The sequence below is a fragment of the Ammodytes marinus genome, assembly GCF_949987685.1.
Source record: "Ammodytes marinus genome assembly, chromosome: 14".
NCBI classification, from domain to species: domain Eukaryota; kingdom Metazoa; phylum Chordata; class Actinopteri; order Uranoscopiformes; family Ammodytidae; genus Ammodytes; species Ammodytes marinus.
This window is the reverse complement of record NC_137218.1, coordinates 2,194,049-2,206,548: the sequence shown is the minus strand read 5'-3', so window position 1 is coordinate 2,206,548 and position 12,500 is coordinate 2,194,049. Positions and strand designations below refer to the sequence as shown.

At 36.1% G+C, this 12,500-nt stretch overlaps 2 protein-coding genes across 4 annotated transcripts in view; one reads left to right on the top strand and one right to left on the bottom strand.

Moving 5' to 3' along the window:
* Positions 1-6,198, top strand: part of taf9 (TAF9 RNA polymerase II, TATA box binding protein (TBP)-associated factor) — a 13,029-nt gene extending 6,831 nt beyond the window's left edge. Inside the window, exons 7-8 of one of the 2 annotated variants that reach the window (XM_080040998.1) lie at positions 1,479-1,511; positions 4,614-6,198. In XM_080040998.1, coding sequence (XP_079897124.1) covers positions 1,479-1,511; positions 4,614-4,765 — 185 coding nt within the window. In that variant the 3' untranslated portion in view covers positions 4,766-6,198. The remainder of the gene's footprint in view (positions 1-1,478; positions 1,512-4,613) is intronic. The other variant, XM_080040999.1, reaches the window with a different exon arrangement.
* A 1,349-nt stretch (positions 6,199-7,547) lies between these two features.
* The window catches only part of LOC307260696 (arrestin red cell), a 33,361-nt gene continuing 28,408 nt past the window's right edge, over positions 7,548-12,500 (bottom strand). For both annotated transcript variants that reach the window (XM_080040987.1, XM_080040988.1), the window contains exon 16: positions 7,548-12,500. This exon is cut by the window's right edge. The gene's annotated coding sequence lies outside the window, so the exon portion shown is untranslated.

Genomic DNA, 12,500 nt, shown 5'->3' with positions numbered 1-12,500 from the left:
TCCTCATTGGTGTAAAATCACCTCTGCCAATAATCTGAATTATCCTCCTGGGCGGAGAATTACAAATATTAATATTACATTTTCTACATTGAGCAGGCAAGTCTTATGGAGGAATCCATGTTTTTGGAATGTCATCAGGTGAATTGTTTAAAATTTAGAATTGTTCTTGTCCTTGAAGGCCACTGTAGCTTCTGTTATTATTCAAAAGGGATGGAGTTACCCAGGGAGCGTTGCATTCTAGAACTTTCTAAAACTTTCTAGAACTTTCTTGATGATGTCATATTACACAGTGTCCCTTTAAGGAAAGGGGTAGGATTAAATAAGTGTATACTTCTTCCTGCTCCTTTTCAGGCATATTTATTGTATTTCCATGCTTTTCATTTTGTTTTGTATGTGGATGTCTGAAATAAACTAAATCAAATAAAAAAAATCAAAGATACTTATTTAAAAAGTTCTCCCCACTCATCTACGGACATGTAACACCAATGAAGTAAAACATACTTGAGAAAAATATGAGAATGTCTGAAATCTGACTTTTTCACTCTTGTAGGAGCAACTTTAAAAACTAAAATCTGTGCTCATGTTGCTTAGCTGTTAGTGTATTCGTAGAACAACACACACAGGTTTTGTTTTGACACACACACACACACACACACACACACACACACACACACACACACACACACACACACACACACACACACACACACACACACACACACACACACACACACACACACACACACACACACACACACACACACACACACACACACACACACACACACACACACACACATATTTTTTAAATAAATAAACACACAGGCACATTTGGCTGTTTTGCTTTCTATGGATTTTTTCCCCCTCCAAATTAAAGGCCTACTTCACCGGTTTGAATATGAAGGTGTATTGAATTCTGAGATCCTATGTAGTATAAATGTGCGAAAAAAATTGAAATCGGTTCATCCTAGCCTGAGAAAAGGCAGAAAGAGTGTTTTTTTTAACCCTACATTTCTCTTTCTCGTGACATCACAGAAAGTGAAATATAGGGTTAAAAAAAACGTACTTTGTAAATATTACTGTGATGTCACAGTAAAAGACATCACAGTAATATTTACAAAGTAAGTTTTTTTTTAACCCTATATTTCTCTTTCTGTGATGTCACGAGAAAGAGAAATATAGGGTTAAAAAAACACTCTTTCTGCCTTTTCTCAGGCTAGGATGAACCGATTTCAATTTTTTTCGCACATTTATACTACATAAGATTTCAGAATTCAATACACCTTCATATTCAAACCGGTGAAGTAGGCCTTTAAGTTTTTAACATCAATATCGACCTGTTTTTAAATGTTAGTTCATCCCAGTTCGAGCCTTTTGATGCAGAAAAACACCTTGTATTTCAATTTAAATTTTTGTATCTTAAAAAGAAAATCATATAACCTCACTTTTATGTTTTTTAACCGTCCTTTCTCTAACAGGAGTATTTGCATATCCAGCTAACTTGCATGCAGGTGCGTTGGATCACTTGAATGAAAAAATACATTTTGTTAAAGGCCTACTTCACCGGTTTGAATATGATGGTGTATTGAATTCTGAGATCCTATGTAGTATAAATGTGCAAAAAAAATTAAAATCGGTTCATCCTAGCCTGAGAAAAGGCAGAAAGAGTGTTTTTTTTTAACCCTATATTTCTCTTTCTCGTGACATCACAGAAAAAGAAATATAGGGTAAAAAAAAACTTACTTTGTAAATATTACTATGATGTCTTTTACTGTGACATCACAGTAATATTTGTGAGGAAATGGCCAAAAAAAAAAAATACAGTAAATATTTTTGTGCTAAGGTGGAGTCAGTGATTCTGGAGAACGCTTGTTGTCAAAATCACTTTTTATGGATCCCCGGCAACGGACAGGAGAGTGTTAGTAGTAAAACTAGTGGTGGCTGCTATTACATCTACAGTGCTCCACCATCTCTACCATTGTGTCCTTGAGCAAGACACTTAACCCCCAAACTGCTCCAGGGGCGCTGTACTATGGCTGACCCTGTGTGAGGACCCCCTCTGGAGTGTGGGAACTTGAGAGGGGAGATGAGGAAAGACACATGTTTGCCTTTTTGTCCCTTAAGGCACCCCGTCCACTCCCTCCTGAGTATATTTCACTTATTTTATTAGTAAAAGTCAATAATAAAGCTGCATAAGGAAGATTATTCCTGCGTTCCAAATCACATACTTGTTCTTTTTACTACACTACATACTAAAGTACGGAAGAGTTTTAGTCTTTTTACTACACTACATACTAAAGTACAGAAGAGTTTTAGTCTTTTTACTACACTACATACTAAAGTACAGAAGAGTTTTAGTCTTTTTACTACACTACATACTAAAGTACAGAAGAGTTTTAGTCTTTTTACTACACTACATACTAAAGTACAGAAGAGTTTTAGTCTTTTTACTACACTACATACTAAAGTACAGAAGAGTTTTAGTCTTTTTACTACACTACATACTAAAGTACAGAAGAGTTTTAGTCTTTTTACTACACTACATACTAAAGTACAGAAGAGTTTTAGTCTTTTTACTACACTACATACTAAAGTACAGAAGAGTTTTAGGGCCACAGACAGGAGAGAGAAAAAAAATATCAGATGAGGAAGATTTATTTTTTTTATGTCGAGAAATGTCAAGAATAAAGAGGAATACTCCAAAATGCTATTGGAGTTAGTGGGGGCATTTACAGTATCTCACAAAAGTGAGTACACCCCTCACATTTCTTCACATTTTTCTTTATATCTTTCCATGGGACAACACTGAAGAAATGACACTTTGATACAATGTAAAGTAGTCAGTGTACAGCTTGTATAACAGTGTAAATTTACTGTTCCCTCAAAATAACTCGACACGCAGCCATTAATGTCTAAACTGCTGGCAACAAAAGTGAGTACACCCCTTAGAAAAAATTTACAAATTGGGCCCAAAGTGTAAATATTTTGTGTGGCCACCATTATTTTCCAGCACTGCCTTAACCCTCTTGGGCATGTAGTTCACTAGAGCTTCACAGGTTGCAACTGGAACCCTCTTCCACCCATTTATGACAGCATCACAGAGCTGGTGGATATTAAAGACCTTGCGCTCCTCCACCTTCTGTTTGAGGATGCCCCAAAGATGCTCAATAGGGGTTAGGTCTGGAGACATGCTTGGCCAAGCCATAACCTTTACCCTCAGCTTTTTTAGCAAGCCACTGGTCGTCTTGGAGGTGTGTTTGGGGTCGTTATCATGTTGCAATACCACCCTGCGGCCCAGTTTACGAAGGTTGAGTGCACGTGGTCAGCGTCGTACACAGAGGTTGGCTTTGGAAAATAGACGTATGAGTGCTGCCAGCATTGCTGAAGGGCTTGAAGGGGTGGGGGGTCAACCTGTCAGTGCTCAGACCATACGCCGCACTCTGCATCATACTGGTCTGCATGGCTGTCATCCCAGAAGGAAGCCTATTCTAAAGATGATGCACAAGAAACCCCACAAAAAGTTTGCTGAAGACAAACAGACTACGGACATGGATTACTGCAACCATGTCCTGTGGTCTGATGAGACCAAGATACATTTATTTGGTTCAGATGGTGTTAAGAGTGTGGAGCGGCAACCAGGTGAGGAGTACAAAGACAAGTGTGTCTTGCCTAGAGTCAAGCATGGTGGTTGGAGTGTCATGGTCTGGGGCTGCATGAGTGCTGCCAGCACTGGGGATCTACAGTTCATTGAATTCTAACATGTACTGTGACATACTGAAGCAGAGCATGATCCCCTCCCTTCATAAACTGGGCCGCAGGGCAGTACTGCAACATGATAACGACCCCAAACACACCTCCGAACAACCACTGGCTTGCTAAAGAAGCTGAGGGTAAAGGTTATGGACTGGCCAAGCATGTCACCAGTCTTAAACCCTATTGAGCATCTTTGGGGCATCCTCAAACGGGAGATGGAGGAGCGCAAGGACTCTAATATCCACCAGCTCCTTGATGTCGTCATGAATGGGTAGAAGAGGGTTCCAGTTGCAACCTGGGAAGCTCTACTGAACTACATGCCCAAGAGGGTTAAGGCAGCGCTAGAAAATAATGATGGCAAAACAAAAAATGTACACTTTGGGCCCAATTTGGACATTTTTTCTTAGGGGTGTACTCACTTTTGTTGCCAACAGTTTAGACATTAATGGCTGTGTGTCGAGTTATTTTGAGGGGACAGTAAATTTACACTGTTATACAAGCTGTACACTGACTACTTGACATTGTATCAAAGTGTCATTTATTCAGTGTTGTCGCATGGAAAGATATAAAGAAAAATGTGAAGAAATGTGAGGGGTGTACTCACTTTTGTGAGATACTGTATTTATTTTCAGCATACTCCAATTGTCCTGCATGTATTGGGACATCCTAAATCTTTTTCTGGCATACTAAATAGTAGGGAATTATGGGGATTGGAACACAGGGTGCATAACATTCAAAGTGTGTTTCACGTGGGTGTCACCATGAGTTCTTATGGGTTTTAAAAGTGCCCGTTATTGCCCATGGCCCATTTGAAATAGTGTATAAATTGTTTGACTATTTTGCCTTTTTTGTCCCTCCAGGCACACCGTCCACTCCCTCCAGTAACCAGGTGCTGATCAACCCGTCTCTCATTGGCTCTAAGAACATTCTCATCACAAACCTCTCGGCGAATCACAGCGCAGAGTCTCTGAAGAGGAAGCACGAGGACGAGGAGGACTACGACGCATTGTGACCAACCACGCACTAACTTCCCCTGCGTTCCCAATCGCATACTTTCTACTATTTAGTCTGGTAGAAAAAAAGATTTAGGATGTCCCGATTCTTGTGGCCAGATTTAGGATGGTTAGAAGTACCCGGATGTCCTACTTCATCCGGCCAAGATTGTTAGTGTTGAAAACTGCATCCTATTTGGGGCGATTCTGACCCACAATCCGGTGCGCACTTAAAGTGACGTCACATCGACGAAGCCTCCGTATGAAAAAACAAACAGGGATGCGCCGGATATAAAAGCAAGAGGCAAGATCAAGGCGCAATGTTATGATGAAATAAGAGAGTAAAAGTATGTCCCAATAGTATGCCTACTGCATCCTAACTAGATTATTTTTTATCGTCGGATGTAGTATGTAGAATAGAAAAAAGAAAGAGTATGCGATTCGGAACGCAGGGAATGACATCACCGTTTAAAGATGTTAATACACGGCCTAGACTCTGTAAACTGGTATGTTGCTAGCTATGGTACGCCCTACTTTGTTTATATGCCAGTTTACAGAGCCTAGGTTATTTGTTAACGCCATTTTTTCTTTTATTTTTCTTCAACGCACACACACACACACACACACACACACACACACACACACACACACACACAGTATTTTTGGAGAAAGATGGAGTCAGTGATTCTGGAGAATGCTTGTCGGAAAATAATCACTTTTTAGTCAAAATCAGTGAATATCTCCTCATGATCCGCTACCTGTCTGTACTGTGTGTGTTCAACAAAGATCCAGTGTTAATTCAGTCTGGGTTTTGTAAACTGGCATGTTGCTAGCTGCGGTGGGCCCCCTTCGTTGATATGCCAGTTTACAGAGCCTAGGCTGTGTATTAACATTAAAACATTTTATTTTTATTTTTCGCGCAAACACAGTACAGACAGGTAGCAGCTCATGAGGAGATATTCACTGATTTTTAATTTCAAATTTCTTTATTAGGATAACCCCTTGAGATGAAACCATCTCGTTTTTTGAGGGGGTCCTTGCAAACAAAAAATACAATGAAAACATATTTTTAACATACAAAAATGAAAATATATAATAAAAATAACATAACACACACACACACACACACACACACACACACACACACAAACACACATGCGTATCAAGTGCTTGACATCAATCTTGCATAGTACTTTTCCGAGAAAAACTAAATAAATGGTAAAGTGATAACAATAAAGACAAACAGTTTGACAACACGCTCACTGACTCCACCTTTTTATTAACCTGTAAAACACACACACACACACACACACACACACACACACACACACACACACACACACACACACACACACACACACACACACACACCTCCATTACTGTTCTAACCACAAACTGTTAGTGTTTAGTTTCTCTATGTTTCTCAAACTAGTAGAAGGCTCATGTGTTTCTACAGCTGTGATTCACAATAAAATGCTTCAAAATTAACTGCAAAACTGTGTCTGTTTTTACTCCACAATCTCAAGTAAAAAGATCACTAAGAGTGGCTTTGAAGACAGGTTAAAGCTGCAGTGTGTAGAATTTTGGGATTTTTTTTTATAGCAGACTTGGTAGAAAATAATTATAATATCCATAAGTACGTTTAATTTAGTGCATAATAGCTGAATTTCTTTTTTGAATTATAATTTTTTCCTAAGAAAGGGTCTCATATATGTCCATATTTCTGCATATTTTGGACCAAGGCCTAGTGCCGCCATCTTGAAAGTGTCATAGTTGGAATGTCATCAGGTGCATTGTTTAAAATTTAGAATTGTTCTTGTCCTTGAAGGCCACTGTAGCTTCTGTTATTATTCGAAAGGGTTGGGGTTACCCAGGGAGCGTTGCATTCTAGAACTTTGTAGAACTTTCTTGATGATGTCATATTACACACTGCACCTTTAAGACAGAGTCTGTCAAGTTTGGGAAATTTTTATTTTTAAATCTTGTTTATACTCTACAATTACAAGTAACAAATAGCACAAATCTCATTGAGGCTAATACATCAAATGTGGTTTTTGTAAACGAGGAATATCTATATACTCAAATTTTCTGTAGGATTAGGGTTGCTATCTCCCACAAGGAAAGTCTGACGCTCATGAAACTTACTCCACTTATTGACATCAGTCATGCAAATATACCCTCCAAAGGATTTGATTCTCGGATGAAGAGCAAGTTTAAGATGGTACGGTCCGCTGTAGGGGTGTTTGACATTATTGGGAAATATCTATATATTAACAATTAGGAGGGATATGTAAGTGTTTCAACATCCTGAACTGTCATTTTTACCTATTTTGTGGAGTGTAGGGTTGTCTTCCTTACTTTTTGAGGGGGACAAATGTATCTCTTCTAATTATTGGGGGGACGTCCCCTGTGTACCGCCCTAAATCCAGGTGCGCCGAGATCGTGCGTCTCTCCCTAAATCTACGCCTATGACTGACTGAGGGAGAGTGTGTGTGTGTGTGTGTGTGAGACTGACTGTGTGTGTGTGTGTGTGAGACTGACTGTGTGTGTGTGTGTGTAGCTTGAAACTCCATGTGTGACGTAGTATACAAATAAACTCTGCGTCCCCTCTAAATCTAAGCCTATGACTGACTGACTGAGGGAGAGTGTGTGTGTGTGTGTGTGTGTGGGTGTGTGTGTGAGAGAGTGACAGGGAATGTGTGTGTGTGTGTGTGTAGCTTGAAACTCCATGTGTGACGTAGGATACAAATAAACATTCCGCTGGTGAAATAACTGCACACCAGCGATATCTTGTTAGTTCATTTTGCCTTTAATAATAAAAAGAAAAACTTAAAATAAAAATCTCAAAATAATAAAAAAATACATGTATGGCAAAAAAACAAATAGACTCTTGAATGATTACGAGGAAATAATCATGGTCGCTATGACGGTACAGTAGAAGTAATAATAATAATATAATAATAATAATAATTATCATAGAAATAGTCACCATAGAATAAGCATAATAATCATAATTCTATATTCCTGTGTTGTGTTTTTTATAGACATTATGGTAAAAGCAATATCGCACAGGCCAGTACAGAGGGGCGTGGCACTTCGTCAAACTATTTTTTTCAGCAGAACAAGTTTTTTTCTTTTCTTTTTTCACCCCACATACGCACAGAACGACAGAGAAATCAAAAAGGACAGATTCACAGCACTTGCTTGGAGTTAAATTCAAAAAAATAATATTTATAATAATTATAATTCTTTAAAAAAAGGTGCTACGAGGAACTTTTAAGTTTGGGTTCATTTTTGCTGCCACCTTTGGACAAAAGCGGTAGTGTTTTTTTTACTACGTCAGCTGTTGTTCCTGTGTGAGCGTATATACCCATGACAAAGGCATAAAGAAAAACTATATAAAAATAGCTTTCTTTTGTACTGATGGTCTCGTTTTGCTGTTACATGTAATTTAAGATCATCAGAGGGAAAAATTAGACTGTTTCAGAAATATTTAAAAGTTCCTCGTAGCACCTTTTAAACTAAGAAAATAAAAGGAAAACAAAACATGCTCCGAGTTGGTTTTTTTTCTTCTGTCTGACTGTAGTAGCATCAATGAGGGAGGAACAGTAAGGAAGGGATATTTGGCAGTTTTTTTTTAAGGTTGAAATAGGAAAATAAAAATCAAAGAATAATAGAAAAAGGTGGTTTTTCAAAATAAAAAAATGAATTGCCAAGCCTATGAACACCTACGGAAGAGCTTAAGGGTCAAACGCACGTTGAGAAATAAGTCAAAATGTCAAGAAATAAACTCGACATTAACAGAGTTCCAGATTTTTTTCTTCAGCATTTTTACTTTTTTCTTGATGCACATCATTTGAGAAAAAAATTGTCCCCTTATAAGGCTTCCATATAAACAATCTTAATTTCTGTCTTCGAAATAAAATAAAAACAAAAACGTCTGTGTGGTGTGCAATGTTGATCTGTGGATGAATTATTTTATTTTGAAAAGGTAAATTAAAACATAGAACTGGTTGAAAGTGATTTTTTTTTTTTTTATTGTCGCGACGCAGGAAAAAACTAAAACAAACAAACGAACGATTTGGAACTTATTTTTCAGCCATTTTGTGTTGTTGTCCTGTTTTAAAGAACGAATAAAGATTGAAAAAAAAATAAAAATAAAATCACGGTAGAGTCTGAACGAACGATAAGGAGGATTTTCAGGAAAGTAAAAGTTGGTCAAAATAGTGATTTGTAAGGGAAACACTGGTGCTATATGCTTCAATGGCACTTTTTTAGAAAGGTGGTTTAATTTCGTATTGAACTTGGCAAAAGAGGTTTTTTTCTCACATATTAAAAGGACTATACTACTGAGGTTTAACTCATTGTTGTGTTATGAAGATGCAGTTTTACAAGGAAATGCAAAAAAATAAAAATAAATTATTTTATAAAGAAAAAAATAAGGAAATTTGAGTTGTAAAAATGCTGAAAATTTGTTGAAATTTTACTTGAACAAATAATTTTTTTTATAAATATTTCCCCTGGCAAAATTAATTGATAAAGTCATAAAAAAAAATTGCAATATTTAGTCTCTAAATGTCACATGGTCGACTTTATGGTCCTATTTTAATATAGTTAAACTTGTCAATATTTTAGACTTTACTGATTCACCTCATCGTAAATATATCAATTTAGTTACATGGAGAAATGTTTCCCAATTAACACTGAATTATCACCTCTTTCTTTAACATTTTAACTTGCTGGAGTAATATTAAAAAACCACAAACACAATCTCATTTTGTCATTTGAAATTTTGCTGCAATTTTTCTTATTTTTATTTATTTATTTGTTTGGTTCTAAGCTACTACTACTCGCTGGAGTAATAGAAGAAACAATTTTTTTTTAAATATTTATTTTTAAATCATTTTGGCTGTTAGCAAAGGGAATTGGCATTAACTTATTGGCTTTAATTGGCAAACAGTGAGATGAAGAAGGCACAACGCAGTTTAACCTGCAAAAAAAGTGAAAAATACTCAATGTTTTTATACACATTTGGTGAAAAAGCATTTCGGGTCAATTTGATATGATGATATTTTTGATTATGATCATAATATAACACCAGTGTTTCCCTTATACACAGCTCTGGAAAAAAATGAAGAGACCACTCCAAATGTTCAGTATCTCTCGATTGACTATTTATAGGCATATGTTTGAGTAGAATGAACATTTTGGTTTTATTCTATAAACTACTGACAACATTTCTACCAAATTTCCCCTAAAAATATTGTCATTAAAGAGCATTTCCATTAAGTAATGAAGAGATGAAGATTGAAGAAAAATCCAGACTGGTCTCTTGATTTTTTTCCAGAGCTGTAAATGCCGAGTTTAAGTCGAGTTTGAGACGAAAAAAGAAAAAAAAAAAAAAAGGAAAAAAATCTAAAGAAATAATTGAAGAATTTCAAAGCATACAACTTCAAAAATACTGAACTATTCCTTTAAATTAAACCAATGTACATCTAGATTAACCCAAAACTAAACACCTCATAAATTGAGTGACTGGATATCTGACTCAGGACTGAAGGAAAAACTATTCCAGTGTGATCTTAGTTTTATTCTGAAATTTGAAAAGGCGTAAAAAAAAAAAAAAAAAAAACGCAAAATTTTCTTTTATACATTTTTTTAGTTTTTAAATTCGACTCCAAACCGAGTTTAAAACATAATTAATATTAACGTGAAACCAGTGATTGGAACGTGACACTTCCTGATTATCATGTGATCAAATAACGGAACCAGAAATTTCTTCTTAATAACCCTGTGAGACGATGAAAGTTTAAAAGTAAAAGATTTGGTCAAATTCTATATTTTTTTTCATTATTGTCAACAAATTAAAATGATTTATTTTTTTATCCGTGTCCAAAATCTGAAACAGAAAAAAATAATTTAATATTGTAATTTCAAAATAAAGCTTTCCTCTATAATATTTTTTTTATTCAATTTTATAAGTCAATACATTGCCGAATAGGGGAGTTAAATTTGCCCATGTGTTTTAGGGAATGACTGTGTGTGTGTGTGTGTGTGTGTGTGTGTGTGCGTGTGCGTGTGCGTGTGCGTGTGTGTGTGTGTGTGTGTGTGTGTAGCCTATGAATAGCTAGAAGCTCCTAGCAGTCTATTGTGAAAATCTTAAACATTTTAGTGATTTTATTTTTTTTAATCTCTTCATTCAATTTGTCGACGATAAGAAATAATAATAAATAGATGAATAAACATAGAATCAAACCAGATCTCACTTTACGAACAGAAATTATTTTAACATTGGTTTCTTATTTGTAATAAATGTGGATTATTTTATTATAATTTAACCTGTACAGCACTTTGGGGCAGTACCCGCTGTTTGTAAATGTGATTTATAAATAAATTTGACCTTGACCTTAACATGAGTTTCAGTCCTCTGTCAAAATCTTGATTTTGAAAATGAAATTATGTAAGCTGTGAGATTTCTTTTTGTGTTTTTTTTTCAATGATTTTAAATGATATTTAATGACGGCGAAACACGACCAAAGCAAAAACATCTCCATCGAATGGTTCTTAAAAAAATAATGAATTTTTGTTGGGGAAAAAAAAACGAAAAAACGAAACAGAAAAGGTGGGTTTTGGAAAAAAATAAAAATAAAATTAAACTTGACAAAAACATTTTTACAAACTGGACGACAGTCGGGGGTTTGAGCGTGGGCGAGCGGATGCTGGTGAAATCGAACTTCAGTCGCTTCCGTAAGACTGTGTGTGTGTGTGTGTGTGTGTGTGTGTGTCTGTGTTACTGTGTGTGTGTGTCTGTCTGTGTGTTACTGAGTGTGTCTGAGTGTGTGTTACTGTGTGTGTGTGTGTCCTCCCCTCTTGGCCATGATGTAAAAAGCAACTACATTATTTTTTTTTTCTTGAAGGGAAACAAAGCGCTCACCACTTAAACTTAAACACGCGCATCTCAAACTCAAACTGCTTGTAGAAGATTAGTTTTTTTTTTCTATGTTTCAAATATATATTTCTGTTTTTATACAAGACTACCGGCCTTCTTTCCACAATCAAAAACAATAACGAAAAAAAAAAAATTCAAGTAGAAGAGGACAAAGGTACACTGTCTTTGCCCTCTTCTAGTTCCTATTATTCTTTTTTTTATTTTAAAGGTACAGTGTGTAAAATGTACTGACGTTTTTCAATACAGCCTTTGGTAGAAATGGAATATAATTAATATTTCTAAGTATGTTTTAATTGGTGTGTAATTTTCTTTTGTTTTTTCATGATCTTAGAATGAGCCTTTTACATCTACATAGGAGCGGGGCGCTGAGGCCGCCATGTTGCACTGCCATGTTTCTACAGTAGCACAGAACAGACAAACTTAATGGCCTTACACGTTTTTATATATATAGTGGGCGTCCTGGTGGAAATGCACCTGTTGGAAGACCAAGAAGAAGAAGAAGTACTATAGAATAAATAACTAAATACATCTTCACCTCATCACTTGATATTGTAGGAAAGGCTTGAGGCAGTGGTGGATGATGCCATCTTTAGTAACTATAGCTTCTTGTCCTTGAAGGCCACCGTAGCTTCTGTAAATTCTCCTACAATCTCACCAATAGCTGAAAATACTCCAATGTTACACACTGTATCTTTAAATAATTCCTTCGGTGTTCAGTATAGTAACGTGATTTTCTATCCGTCCCAAAGCTGGTTTAACATTTACAAGTTTTTCTCAAGATTTCGGCACAAAAATAAAATAAAAAA